This window comes from Harpia harpyja, chromosome 9, assembly GCF_026419915.1.
Source record: "Harpia harpyja isolate bHarHar1 chromosome 9, bHarHar1 primary haplotype, whole genome shotgun sequence".
In the NCBI taxonomy this organism is placed as follows: domain Eukaryota; kingdom Metazoa; phylum Chordata; class Aves; order Accipitriformes; family Accipitridae; genus Harpia; species Harpia harpyja.
In genome coordinates this window covers 15,306,994-15,321,962 of record NC_068948.1, presented here as the reverse complement: position 1 = coordinate 15,321,962, position 14,969 = coordinate 15,306,994, and the positions used below count along the sequence as shown (strand labels likewise).

General features: G+C 39.1%; 2 protein-coding genes across 10 annotated transcripts in view; one reads left to right on the top strand and one right to left on the bottom strand.

The window, feature by feature from the left end:
• PHKB (phosphorylase kinase regulatory subunit beta) overlaps nt 1-3,627 on the bottom strand; it is a 90,011-nt gene extending 86,384 nt beyond the window's left edge. For 2 of the 8 annotated variants that reach the window (XM_052796186.1, XM_052796190.1), the window contains exons 1-2: nt 3,407-3,539; nt 637-731 (exon numbers count right to left, since the gene is read on the bottom strand). In XM_052796186.1, the coding sequence (XP_052652146.1) occupies nt 637-691 (55 nt within the window). In that variant the 5' untranslated portion in view covers nt 692-731; nt 3,407-3,539. Of the gene's footprint in view, nt 1-636; nt 750-3,406 lie in introns of those variants that run through there. The other 6 variants (XM_052796185.1, XM_052796184.1, XM_052796188.1 and 3 more) reach the window with 5 other exon arrangements.
• Nucleotides 3,628-3,729: 102 nt separating this feature from the next.
• Nucleotides 3,730-14,969, top strand: part of ITFG1 (integrin alpha FG-GAP repeat containing 1) — a 94,900-nt gene continuing 83,660 nt past the window's right edge. The window contains exons 1-5 of one of the 2 annotated variants that reach the window (XR_008236542.1): nt 3,730-3,962; nt 7,526-7,598; nt 9,059-9,204; nt 10,885-10,942; nt 11,549-11,623. Coding sequence is in view for 1 of the 2 variants with exons in the window: in XM_052796193.1 (XP_052652153.1) it covers nt 3,788-3,962; nt 7,526-7,598; nt 9,059-9,204; nt 10,885-10,942; nt 11,549-11,623 (527 nt within the window). In the remaining variant the exon portion in view is untranslated. The remainder of the gene's footprint in view (nt 3,963-7,525; nt 7,599-9,058; nt 9,205-10,884; nt 10,943-11,548; nt 11,624-14,969) is intronic. The other variant, XM_052796193.1, reaches the window with a different exon arrangement.

The following is a 14,969-nucleotide window of genomic DNA, read 5'->3' as shown; positions in this document are numbered from 1 at the left end:
TACTCTCACTAGCGCTTGTACTGCTTCTGTGTTTCAACACAGACTAAACAAGACTCCTATACAGTTTTACCCAGATCACTAGCTTCACATATGGACACATTTGTTCCAAACTATTTTCAAAATATATTGAGCTAAATCAGTAACAGTCTTGACAACTTCATATACTCTAGCTCCTGTTGTACCTAAAGAGAAGCTGTGCCAAGGGGCTTTATTTTGCTTCCACTTAATTTCCAAAAGTCAGGCTTTGGAACAATGACTGACTTACTGGAAATTTTACTTCTTTTCTCTAAACCAGTCATGTTGGATTTTTTGGGGAGTTAATTCTAAACACCATTCTTAGTGCACCTTTCACATGACCGTCATCTTATAAGAGAAATTTCCGTTCAGAGATTGTCACACTGAGAGATACTTAGAAGAACACAAAACACAAACAAAATAGAAAGATCTGAACAGTAGATTTCAATCCAAGTAGATTCCAATTTTCAGAAATTTTCACTGAAAGAGCTCAAATTTTTAAGTTCTACTGTACAGTGCTAAAAAACTGCTAGCATAAAACACTGCATGAAACACAAAACACATTTTTTTTGTTGAGTTAAATAGCCACAAACAAAACAAAACACAGAACTGCACACTTACCAAATTTTAAAAAACCATGCGCAGAGGAGGTTCTGTCATCATCCAAATTGGCCATTTCAAATTGGTGCAGCTAATCACAAACGTCTCAGGCTAAGCTACAGTAATTTTCAAAACTGTTTAGTAAATGTTAAAGGCAACCAGCTTTAAATTAAGTGAAAGCAATGTTAGTGGAGTTATTAGCATGACAGAGCACACAGCACAAAGGGTAGTAAAGTTTCATTACATTCTATGTTTCCCTCTTCTAGCCTAAACATGGGTTTTATTTTGCTTTTACTTCCATAAAACTTATCTGAATAAAATGACACAGTCTACACAAAGTCCCTTTTGGACATTAGACAGTAGCTTTGATATTCAATAGGAAATTTGCTACTAACATCAAAAGGTGCTGAATAAAATCTATTTGATATATTTCAAGATTAAATAAAAATACTGATTTAACTAGTGCATATAAAAGTGTTAAGTAATAGTAAGCACGGGGAGCTAAAATTCTGCTTATGCATAGTGCTGCTTTTATCCCATGTGGAATTTACACTAGGATGTTACTTGCAGTCGTATATATTGCTTATGGTACTGAATATCTCAGTAATTTGAAGTGGAACATCTTCCAGTTTGCAATGTAAAATACGAAAATACTGTTTGTAACTATGATGACAAGTTTTTCCAAATCTTTCAAGAAGTTTATGTTTTTTAAAGTAACCAAAATTTCAGGGGTTGCAGACTGGCCAACTACTGTCTTTATAATCTGCTCCTAACTGTTAATTATGACAGTTGCAGTGAATGAAACAGTATTTCATAGCTCAAGGAAGGGAACGAAAAAATTCTCAATAAAATTTGGGTTTACTAGCAAAAAAAGTAATTCATAATTTAATATACATAAACATGAAGATATGGATTACCGCCAACAGGATAGGGTCTTAAACGATACTTTGCTGTCAGCTATAAAACATGAATCACTCATGCATTTCACGCACATGTGTCTATACCCCATGTTGACTATATCTTACTCCAAGCATCATACTGAAAAAAAAAACCTAAAAAACCAGTACTGTTTGTAAGCTGGGACTCTGAAGCATGGACCTCAGCCAATTCAGAACAGTATGGGGGAGTTTCAGCCACTTTCAATGACTATACCAACCATGTCTCTTTCTGACAGTGCCGGAAAGGAAGTATAAAAGCTCTGAAGTTATACGGATTTCAACATACTTATTAAGATGCAGGAATAAATTTGAGAAACAAGAACATGATTTTCATTTTTAGATAAGAACGTTCCCTGAAAGATTATATATAAAATTTGATTTTTAAATCAACTCTTTTACCAGAAAATCATTTCAACTAAAATCATCTTTATTTCTTGAGTAAATTTCTTCAGTTACTATATAAATGACAAAATCTCTATGAACAGGAAAAGAAGGAAGTGAACTACAATAATAATCTGTCATTGTCATGGAAGACACTTCCTTATACATTTAACAAAAAAGTAGAAGGCAGTTAAGAAAAACTGAAGCATTTAACGTCATCCAAATGCCTTCTGCAGCCACAGGGCCTGAATCTGCATGGGAATCCCAAAGTTAGCATGCTGCCTTGTGACTCAGGATTCACATACTCCAAACATGCATGTTCCAGACTTTATTTTGTAGAGCTCTACGGCTACATTTGTAAATCAATTTTCAGATAACAGTACCATGTAATCATACTTGGCCACAAAGTAACAACTCATTTACTGGACAGTCTTAATCGTGGTATTTTGCAAATTAATACTACACATAAGTAGAATTTTTAAAGCCGTATGAATCAGACCAGTCTTTAATCAATCAATTATCTTTATGAGAGCCCTCATAAAGCCCCGTTTCCTTTTCACACTGGCTGATTAGTCATTACCACAACAGAACCAATCAAATACACAAATAATGAAATAACAATTGAGTTTTACAAGCGCGTATGACATACAAATAAACACCACAGGGATCATCTGGAAAACTGTTTCCATTAGAACATTAACAATTACGAGCCCTAAACCTGTATTTAATTAATAAAAAAAATAAAATTAAAGATTCCGGGTTTTTGTACTTTGGAAATTCAAACCAACTTGGTAGACATGACCCTTTCACTTAGGCCAGAACGTAGCTGCCACGCAGTCCAAGTTCAGAACAAGAAATTCTCGGGTTAAAAAAAAATTATCTTTATCCAATGGAAACCTGGCAAAAGCAGGTACTTTTGTCTAAGCGCCTGCAATTTTAAAACACTTCATCTGCCTGGCCCCTTTATGAAACTGCATGCAGCACTACCGCCACAAGCAGCTACCCTTTCAACCGTGCTGCCAAAGAACACCTGTAAATCACCTGAAGCCCTGCCTCGCCGCGGACACCCACCCCTGTCCCAGCACCCCACTAGGGTCCCGCACCGGCAGCAAACCAGGCCGCCCTTTGCAGCCTCCGTGCGGGGATTACGGCTGCACCCGCCGCCCGGCGGCACGCGGGCAGGGGGAAGAGCCCGCCGAGCCCGCGCGGAGGGACCGTTGGGGAGTGCCCGCGCGCGCCGGGCACGGGGCCGCAGCGGGGCCGGCGGTGAGTGACACGCCAAGCTGCGGGAGCGGGGGGGGGGGAGCGAAAAAAACAGGCACAGGGACGACGTCGGCCAAGAGCTCGGGGAGGGCGGCGGGGCAAAGGGAAGGACAGGAGAGCGGGAACGGGGCAGTTAGTGAAGAGGAGGAGAGGCGCTGGCGAGGAGGGGGAGCCCCGGAGCTCCTCTCGGGCAAGCCAAGGGGTCAGACCTGAACGTTTAGAGCGAGCCCGCAGCTCCAGCATCTTCCAGCTGACATCAACCATATGGGCCGCCGCAGGGGCTGCTGCCGCTGCTGCTGCCGCCGCCGCCATGCCGGTGAGGAGCCGCCGCTGCCGTCACCCCGCTCTGGCCAGGACAGCCTCCCGCGCCTCACGGGCGCCTGCCTCAGCGAACAAGCCGGGCGGCGATCTCCGCCTGGTTACCCGCGCCAGCCGTAAAGAGACTCGCGCAGGCCGTCGCGCCGCTGTCGCAAAGCCGCCGGGTCAGTCCCGGAAGCGAGCCGGCAGTTGCGCCAGGCACACCCCTGCGCTGCCGTAAGTGATGCGGGCGGGGGCGGCGGGGGCGGGGAGCTGGGCCGCGGCGCTGCAGGATGGGGGGCTGCGGCCGCTGGCTCGGGCTGTGCCTGCTGCTGGCCCTGGCCGGGCCCGGCGGGGCCCTGCAGAACGTCACCGCCCAGCTCTTCGGGGCGGAGGCCTACGGGACCTTAGCGGCCTTCGGCGACTTCAACTCGGACAAGCAGACGGACCTGTTCGTGCTGCGAGGCGGTGAGCGCGCCGGGGGCGGGAGCGGGGCCGGGGCCGTCGTTCCCGGCGTCGGTCCGGAGGAGGACGGGACCGCAGCCGAGGAGCGCGGTGGGGGTGCCGGTCGCGTTTGAAGGCTCGCGGGTGGAGCGGGGCAGGCGGGCAGCGGCGAGCGGTCGCGGCGTGACGCCTGCGCGGGCCTGTGGGGCGCCGTTCGGCCTCGGCCTCCCTTCCGGCAGCCTCCTCGGGAAGGGGCACCGGCTGCGTGGCCGGCAGATGCGTTCTCGGTTCTTGGGGGGTGGGGAAAGGCTTTCTCGGTGGGAGCTGTCCTGCGAGGAGTAGGGAGTTGGGCCCGGTGGTCCTTCGGGCCCCTTCCGGCCCGAGGTAGCCTCGGTGAGCCCCTGGCTAGCCGGTTGTTCCGCGCCTTGGCTTCGGAAGCGTAGCGGGCAGTGCTGGGGTCTTTTTGCCGTAGGGCTGAGGGCGAGCATAGCGAACAACGAAGTTGTTCTCCAAGGCTAAAATTGACCTTTGCTTTGCTCCCGAGGTATTTTCTGTATGGAAAAAGATCTTTGCAACTTGCACCGAGGTATGGCTTCATATAGGGCAAGAAATACTTTAACGTTGAAGTTGTGGTTGTGAAATAATCTAAAGACTTCGTCCCGCAGAGTGGATGGTCACGAATTGGGTTTTTGCTGCTGCTTTCACGGCATTTTGGGAAACAGAGATGAACGTTTCATAGTCGTAAAGAGGATAGATTGCTCGTTATCCTACCTCGAACATTATGTTAAAGTGGAAGGCTAGATAAATTCGTTCCACACAGCTGTCATCTGCCATGAGTTTGCTTAGGCTTCAGATATGGGGGGGACCCCAAATCAGAGCTTATTATCAGTGGTCAGCATTATTTGCAGATGTTAATCCTGGATTATTTTACTCGCTTGAAGCTACTCATTAAGATGATAAATTTAGTCTCAAATTCACCTTTTTTATTCCTTCAATCTCAGAAGTGTTTCTGTAAGTAACTTTGGTAAAGCATGAGTGAATTTCCCATCTAGTTGAGACATTTAGATGCATGGCTCCTTGAAAATGCTCCACTGGCTCATCTACTGAAAAAAATGCACTGAAAGATTATATTTAAAGTGAACGTCAGTGATAAGAGATTTAATTTTTACTTTCTTATCTTTCAGATAAAAGCATATAAAAATGTGAATAGTTAAAAGTTTGCGAAACGAGACTCATGGTTTCTTCTTTGCTTCTACACAGCGGCATTTGCTGTAGTTTTCCAACTTGATGTTTTCTGTAAAAATCAGCCTGAAATAACCTACTTGAAAACATTATTTTTCATGATTTAAGTCCTGACAGAAAGTAACTTGAAAAATTTACAGAATACTTTCTAAACAAAAAGCAATAGCCAATTCTAAATAGTAGAATTCTAAGTAGTAGAATAAACGGTAGCCAATTCTAAATAGTGCTGAAGAAGTGAGCATTGGAGATAATACTAGACTTTGAGGAACAGTGATCTGGTAAAGAAGCCCAGTCCTAATAATCCTGACCTTTTGTAAGGAATTGGGGATGATGTCTTGGGCCTTTTACTGGATTTATAGTGCTGTTCTGATCTTGAATTACTTGAGCTGAATGAGAGTAATATTCCATATGCTCAGATACATGAAAGAAAAATCAGTTCATACTTAGAGCTTTGTAAGAGAGGATAAACTAGCTAAACATAAGAGGTAATCTAGATCCAGAAGTATGTTGTTGCAGGAACAATTCAAAATTACCAGTGGACCCTGGGTTTAGTCAATTTTTGAAACTAAAAATATACAAATAAATGGAATCGTGTATACACTTACTTGTTTTCTAAGTCTATGCACAAAACAGGGATAAGTGGGGAAGTTCATGCTCTTTGCTTGTTCAACCTACCACCTTCTAGTTGTGTTTGCCTCTTCTAATAGTACAGGGCAGTGAGTGATCATTCCCCTGTTCACCTTCTGTATTTCATTAGGGAATTTTGAAAAATTCTGTGGTATTCTCACTCAGATGTTCAGATTGAATCTACGTAATTGTTGTTTGTATGGAAACTGTTCCCTTTTTTCACACCCTCCTATGTACTTTTTTCCTTCTGTGTTTTTGACATGAGAGGACAAGAACTACAAACAGCATCTAGGATGTATGCACTATGGATTGATAAAGTGGCATAGTGATTTTGTTTTCTGTTCATCTAATAATTTCTAGTAGTCTGTTCATTTTGACTGTTGATGAGCACTGAGCTGAAATTTTCATAAATCTATCTTTAGTGACCATAAAAAACTCATTTCTGAGTAGTATAATTGACTTGGAACCTGGTATGTGTAAAACCACATTTGCTTCTTCATTGTCATCATTACTTTACCACATAGATGATAAAAAGGCAGGTGAAAGTCTATAGTGTGAAATCAGAATTACAAGTTTTAGCAGTGAGCCCACAGCTTTATTATCAAAAGCTTAACCAGCCTGCAGGCTTCTCCACCTTGCTGTGTGCCAACTTTTTCAATCATCTGTGAATGTGTAGTGCAACCCAGGCTTTATTTTATTAGCTTGCCAGATGGGACTGCGCTAGGCACCTCTATCCATTTTGAAAGGATTTGTTTTCATTTTCTCGTTTGTTGGCATCTTCTCCTTGGAAAATACATTTATGGCAGTTACCTTTTTTTCATGGCCAGGAAGCTTGTATTCTGCTATTTCACAGCTGTGAACTTTGCCACAGAATGATGCTCTTGAAATATATTATGGTAGCTCGAGTTTGGAGCTAGGTAACCTAGTTTTTGCAGTTTGGGATGCTACTGGTGAGTTTCTTGGAGAACGCAGAAAACAAACATAATAAAGGATGACTAAAAAAATTGTATTTTTTTTCTTTAGCTGTGAACTATTATTTACTTGCAGAACAGTGTGTGTGTGTGTTGTGGTTTATTGACTGAAAATACATTTCATCGTTCAGGTTAAATTTTTTTTTTCCTACCCCAAATTTCAATTATTTGTGCAACATAAAATATGGACTTTTATTTAGATCTTCCTGAAATAATTAAATGATAGTGGCTTGTATCATTGCCTCTGAATGAGGAAATGCTGCAGGGAACCAGGTTACTTCTGTGAATTTCACTTAAAGTGCTTTTGTCAGCTGACTTGGGAAAGCAGTATCAGATCCTGCTGTGTCAGAGACAGTATTAAAAGAATTTGAGTTAGCTTTGAAGCTTTAATTATTTGTATGGAACTGATGCCTACTACTTTTCCACATGTAATGTTTCTTAACTTGTTATAGGAAGTTTTGTTTTAAGTGATGTGATGACAATAGCAGAAAGGTCTAACACTAAGCCCCAAAGAAGATTCTTGATATTAGCATTCCATTGAGATGCAATTAGATTTATAGGTTGTATTGAAAAAGTGCTCCTTTTACTTCCTTTTGAATGAGGAGGAAGTAGGTGTATGGGAAGTCTTTTGAAGTTTTTGCTACTGTGAGGAATGACTATTTGTGGCATAGCTTTTTAAATGTTGTTTTTGTATATATACCATTTACAATCCTCTTCTGTTACTCATTGTCTTACTTGCTTTTGCAGGAAATGAGTTGATTATCTTTTTGGCTGACCAAAAGGAACCCTACTTTAAGCCCCGTGTTAAGTTACCAATGAAGTGAGTATTGATATTCAATGGTGAAACAATGTAAGTAGCCATTTTTCTTGAAAGTGCATCTCTGCAGTCAGTGGGAACGTGACTAGAATTGTCTGCGCTGTTGTTTTCTGTTTGGCTGTGTTGTTCAACTTGCCTTTAGAGCTGCAGTTCTTTGACCAGTGTCCTGATTAATTTCCTGATACATTTTTCATTTTATTTGTTTGGATTTTGTGGGTCAGATGACAGAATTTGCAGAGATGAGTTTTGTCATTCATATTGTTAACTAACAGGTGTGACTTCCCACCACCTTACGGAATTTCTATGCTTTGGTTTTTTTGTCCTCTAATTAGTATTAAAAATTCCCGTATCTTGGAATATTTTTGCAGTTGACTTGGTTTTTCAGGGCTTTACTAGTAAAGAAAGCTATCTTTCCATATCATAGGTTAAGTCTTTTTGGCAGGTAGTATTAGTCTCTGTCCCAAGACATGTTCTCAGGGAAATTCTTCTAGTTGCTGTAGTTACTAATGGAGTCCTGCCAATATCATCTGCTTTAGAATGAGATATGGAGAATGGTGTTCTAGTATTTCTCTGTAGAGAACCGTTCCTTTCTAAAGTTTAAACGTGGCTTTAAAAAAAAAGCATCAATTTTTAAAAAATGTAAAACAATGTGTATTTATGTATGCATATATGTATAGTTTTAACCATAATAGTATTACAGGACATGTTATTGCTTATGAATAATGCTTACTAATAGTATTATGTCTATGAAAAGTTAAATTGCTGTTGTAGCTCAGCTTCATCTTCTATAGTCCTATATATTTTTATTTTTCCCTATTCCCTCCTATCTTGGAAGGAGGTAATTTGTTTAGTGCATTAGAAATGATCTGCTTTGAATTCTTAACAGAATGATCTATGTTCGTTTGTGTAAAGCAGAGTCTCTGAGTAGGTAACCAAGTAAAAAAAGATAAAACAAACAAGTGTAGAGAGGAGTGGTAAGACGTGGCAGAAGATAGGGGGAGATGACATTGTCTTTAAAAAGATCTAGCTATCTATCTGACTCCTGCTGCTTAAACTGCTCCTGTTGCTTTATGGTCTTGCTCTTGGAATGCAACCAAAAGATCCTGCTCTCTGAAACACATTTTTGAGGACTGGTTCTACAAAAAATGAAGGGATCTAATGAAGTCCAGCTAGCATTACAACAGGATATGGCTGAAGAATGCCTGTTAGCTGAAGTTTAGAGTTAAAAATGTCATCCTTCCTTAGAGGAAGACAGTGTGCAGAATGCTTGATTTGAAGTTACTTTTGCAATAGATAAGGACTTCACAAAAAGCCGGATTGTTAAAGGATAATATTGTATTGGACCAACTAATAATAATAGAGACGAAAAGGCAAGCCTTTGAACACACAAGTACTTTCAGTTTTCATGCACACATTTGTACAATTATTTGCATGTGGGCATTTTTGTTTGTTTTTAATTCTAGATCTCTTAGTGTTACCATAACCAGTGTAGTTCCTGGAGATTATGATGGTGATTCACAAATGGATGTCCTCCTGACTACCCAGGCACAAAATCATGGCAAAGATGAACTTTCAGTGTTTATTTTCTGGGGGCACAACCAAACATTAGGTGAGTTGCTGAGACTGCTTATTAATAAGATTGTTACACTTTTTAATACTTCAAAGTATTGTTAGAAAGTTATAACTCCCTACAGTGTAGTGATTGCTTTTGCAATTAAAATAGGGATGAGCAGCTATTCAGCTTCATACCCATATATTTTCTTGCTGTTAAACTGTATACACTAATTAGTGAAAGAGAACAAAGCTAAAACTCTTGCTTTATTTCATGCAACAGGCATAACCAAACAATATTATAGTTTGACAGTAACCTACTAACTGAAGAGCTACTTCTCCTGACTTCCCCATTATTCATGTCAGGTTCACAAAGATTATCTCAAAAGACGTATTTTGAATTTAAAATGCGCAGAGAACCTGGTGTAAAGTTTAGTGCATAAACTTTCAAAATATCATACCTAAACTTACCAACAGTAATATAACACCCTTACTTGTGTTGAACCAAATTCTTAAAAGACAGTGACACACTAAAGTAGGTTTTGGGAGAGAAGTGTCTAAAGTCTCTGTCACTGGAAGTTTTCAGGAACTTTAGAACTGAGTTTTCAAGAGTCTTTTAGCAGTGTTCTAGGTATAGCTGATTCTGTCTTAGGGTAGAGTCATGGACTGTGTGAACTCTTGAAGTCTCTTCTCTGCTGACTTTGCTAGGAAAGGGAAGAGTTTAGGGTTTGAAGAAGGACAGAAAAGCAAAAGAAGATACTCTTTAAGTCCACAAAAACTACTGAAGAATAATTACTATTCCAAACAACTGTGTTATAAAATAGTTACAGGTGAGGCAAGTGATGGCCTTAGATACCATTGCTTCTGGCTTTAATCAGAGGTGAAACAAGCAACCTGGGAAAGTGCACTGGATCAAGTATAAAGTGAATAGGAGTTATCTCTAGTATTGGGAAGAATGTGAAGGATTTGGTTTAATTTATGCTGTCTTGCTTCTGAGTAATCGAATATTGGGAGAGGCACAAATGAGCATGTGGGGCTTAGAAAAGCAGTCAAAGGTTAAAAATTCAGGTAATGGTTGGTATGTAGTGAGGCTACTGGGAAGGTATGTGGTGCCTACTTGGGTAATGGAAGTGTGACAGGTCAGTAGAAGAGTACTGTCATATAAAATGTGGAAACTGGAAAGAAGAGAAACCTGGAGAGATGACAGAAATGGAGATGATGTGGCAAGGAGTTTGGATTACAAGTAAAAGTGAAGTCTGAGAGGTGATAACCCAATTAAGACTTAAAATCCTTGCTTCCCATTTAGGCAATCTACCTCTAATCCCTATTTCAAACACTCAATGTATATGATTAAGAATGATTTTTACAGTGACAAAGCATTAGAGAGAGATCTCTTGTACAATGTTAAGTTTTTAAACTCTCTACATTCCAACTATTTCAGATTTCATGTGTCTGTGATTGCAGTCATACATAGAAATAGGTTTCACCAAGATCTATGTAGAATAATTTGTTGAAGAGTTTAGTGGAGAGAGAAGAAGCTTCAGCATTTTCACTGTAACTCTCCTGCATAATTTCAGGAAACCATTTAGCTGTTTATGTTCAGTGGTGGCTGATTTTTTTTTTTTTAATTGTAAAATTGATGGTTGTAAATGAATAGAAGAAGAATTATGTCGAAGTTAAAAATGCAAATGTCTTAAAATATTGGTAACTGAATCAAATTAATACTTTCTGTTTTCAGATCTTAACCATAAAACTATGTTAAATAAGACTTTTCTTGATGAGCCTCTAGTAATGGAGTAAGTATTACCCACTTTTTTAGGAAACAACCTTTATAATGGTAACTAAGAGCAACTTAGGTATATTTTAACGCTAAAATTTGAAACGTGCTCTTTATCTTTTAAGAACAGGGTGGTTTGTATAATGTCAACTGGTCTAACAAAAGATGATGAAACATAACAGTCATCTTTACTAATTTTATATATTATATCATCCTGGCAATGGTAACTAAATAAGCTTTTAATTTTTTAATTTCAGTACTCTGTTTTATGCAGAAAAACAGCCATTCATGTTTTGGTGAATTTTGTAAAACAAAAACCTTACTGGCTTATCAGACTGAGCAAATATCCCTTTCACAGTGCGCTTCCCTCTGTGGGAAATGCTGAACAAAAGAGAGGGGGGAGATATAGCTGGAAAATCAATTGCATGGCGTAGTGTAAAATACTGAAAGAAGCATACTACTAAAAGCAGCTCAGACAAGAGCCCAAATTCGGAAGAGACTACACAGCTGAAAATTCTTCATTGCTTGGTGGGAAATTGCTAACCAAGTACAGGTTAACTTAAGAATAGTTAATTTCAACTGCTGTAATGACTAAGGTGATACTGAAACTGTTTTGCATTTTCAGCTTTAATGGAGACTTGATTCCTGACATCTTTGGTGTCACAAGTGATTCAAGTAAGCCACAGATATTGATAGGCGGGTAAGCTAAAGGTTTGTTTATTAGCATGAATTTCGGTAACTTATTCATTGTGCATAACTTCTGCTCTTCCTAAAGAGACTTAAGACTCATGTTTAGCTGGAACTGTGCAAACATGAATGTTCTCTCATTGCCCTGTGTATTCTATGCCACTCTGCATCTAATTTTTGAAGTGTTGTTTTATAGGGGAAGTAGACGTTCCATGAGAGCTGAGAAAACAAAACCCCTGTTATTTGACATGAGAAATAGGATAATTGTTTCTTGGAACAGTTATAGTCTGCTTTGTTGAGTACACTTTGATATTTATTGTTATAATATGTATTATGGCATTCTGTGCTGTGCAGAAATACAAACCAAAGTTTTTAAGTAGCGTCTGTAGAATTTAAGCTGCGTTTAGTCTAATAGATGAAGTGACAGGTTGATGATGTGAGAAGGACTGGAACAGATCTTAAAACATATGGGATGGCAAAAGGAAAATGTGCAAGAGTTTGACGTAAACTTTAAAAAAATTCAGCTCTCATCTAGGAAATTGATTGTAATGGGAAGGTTAGACAACATGGGAAATCAAAAGTACGGGAAGTGCAAAGTGTAAGGGTATTGAGCTATATATTAAGGAAAATATTTCATCTACTTATTGGGATTCATAAAGAGACATCAGGCAGAGGTGACTTTAAGTAGCAATATAAGTGTGCATGCAAGTGATGTTCTCTGTTTCACATCTTTTGTGTTAAGGAGTGGCTAAGGCCACTCTTTGGCAAATGGAATTTGACTAAAGTCTTATGAGGTTGCAGTAAAGGGGACTAAGTTTCATTATTAAAGTTTCTGCTAGCCCTGAAATTTCTGGAATGGGAATGGCTAGCAAATACTGGGATAAAAATGATTGTTTTAACGGCCTATTTAAATGATTAGTAAGGACTATGCAAAGGATTATTTTTGTTTAACTGTTTTGGGTATGAATGCTGAAATCAAAGCATAACAAAAGAATGGATCTTTACTGACTCAGAAGAACCAGTCTCTAAATAAAAAATTAGGAAGTAGCAATGTCTCTAATATTGGGCAAGATGCCAAAGAACTTCAAATCTCTCTTTTGAAAATAAGTTTTAAGTTATTTGTTAAAAACACTATTGGACCCTAGAGAAGGACAGTTCACATTTGTCCTGGTTTCAGCTGGGATAGAGTTAACTGTCTTCCTAGTAGCTGGTACTGTGCTATGTTTTGAGTTCAGTATGTGAAGAATGTTGATAACACACTGATGTTTTCAGTTGTTGCTAAGTAGTGTTTAGTCTCAAGTCAAGGATTTTTCAGCTTCTCATGCCCAGCCAGCAAGAAAGCTGGAGGGGCACAAGAAGTTGGCACAGGACACAGCCAGGGCACCTGACCCAAACTGGCCAACAGGGTATTCCATACCATGTGACATCATGCCCAGTATATAAACTGTGGGGAGTGGGGGCAGGGGATCGCGCTCAGGGACTAACTGGGGGTCAATTGGCAGGTGGTGAGCAATTGCACTGTGCATCATTTGTACTTTCCAATCCTTTCATTATTGCTGCTGTCATTTTATTAGTGTTATCATTATCATTATTAGTTTCTTCTTTTCTGTTCTATTAAACCGTTCTTGTCTCAACCCGTGGGTTTTGCTGCTTCTTCCCAATTTTCTCCCCCATCCCACGGGGGGGGAGGGGGGGGGGTGTGAGTGAGCGAGCAGCTGTTGTGGTGCTTAGTTGCTGGCTGGGGTTAAACCATGACAACGTTCTATTCAGTTTACCTGACACTGCTTTTGTAGTTTGTATTCTGATAAAGAAAAAGAAAGCTTTGGCTTTTGAGACCTGTTAGGATTGTGTATTCAAGGACACAAATTGGTGTGACACTGAGTTATTGAAAGTTTCATTATTGAACAGGGTGACCTTTTTTTAAAAAAAAACTAAAAATATGGGTCTGTACATCTTTTCCTGTGACTTTTGCCAAACTGAACTTAGCATTCATTCAGTCTTTGACTTTTCGTAAGGGTTCGGGCATTCTTTTAAAAAGAAAGAAGCCTCAAAAGAAGGATACTTGAATTAGAACTCTTTCCCTGATTTAGAGATTTTTCTCTCAATTGTCAAAGAACGTGCTCAAAAGATAGCAGAAATTATTTTTAGGATGTGAATTGGATTATACATGTCAAAATAAATACATTATTCTTAGCTTTGTGATGATATAAAAACCACTTTTTTGACATTTTCGTTTAGAACTATTTTCTTTTGGTAATGAATAATTTCCAATGAATAATTGGAAAAATTAGGAACTGGGCTTGTGTTTTCTTAGAGGATTGGACCTTTAAATTAGTTGTTTGAAGAAGTTTGCATCTTCTAACTTGTTATTTTGCAGCTTGTAAGTGAAACTTGATAGGATTGTCTTGAATGTTATTTAGTAACAGTAACATAGTAACTTGCAGCTTGGTGTGTTTCAGGAGAAATCCAGGTGTTGGTGTCATAGCTGTTTTGGGTTTGCATACAATCAATACTTAAGTGTATTTTAAAATAAAGAGTGTGTTAGGAAGTCTTTGCATTCCTATGTGGCTTTCTTTAGCTATTATTTCAAAAGAGGTCTGTTACCACTGGAGAAATCAATGAGATGATTACTCTGTCTCTATGGCAACAATATATCAGCTTTCTATTGTGCATCTCCATGGCCCTTAAGAAATTTTTAAATAAGGCTTTCTGCCCCGCCCACCCCATCAGTGAGTTTAACAAATCTATACCTGTTGTTTCTAACTGGCTATTTTCCTTTCCTCAGAGATCATTCAGAAGTGATGTAGGGTAACATCTAAATCTGTAAATGCAAAATATACCCTCCTTGGAAATACGTTTTTGGTCATTAATCCCAACTTGAATTTTATCATCATTACTTTTATTTAAATTGATGGATTATGGAACAGAGATTTCAAATTCACAAGGGTGTTTCTGAACACCTTGCAATGATTATATATTGAAAAATTCTATGAGCTTTTGAAGATACTGAAAAGTGGGAGTGATTTCATTTTGTTGAAGAAATTCTTTCAGTAGCATTAGGACACAAATAAACTTACTCATTAGAGCTCAAAATAAGACTGTTATAGGTAACAGCATAAGCAATGTCTTTTCTGTGGAAAACAGCTTTGTCATCTGCTTAGAAAAGCATTTTTCTATTTTTTAATCCAAAATGTTTTTAAATTTATGCTAGAGCTGTATAACTAACTTTCTTGGCTATCTTAAAAAACTGAATACATAGAAAAAAACTATAGAAAATATTTAATTAATCCTTAAGATTAAGTGATTCTTTTTAACATTTCTAAGAGTTATGATCTCTGGGAAGTAATCAGAAGCCTATT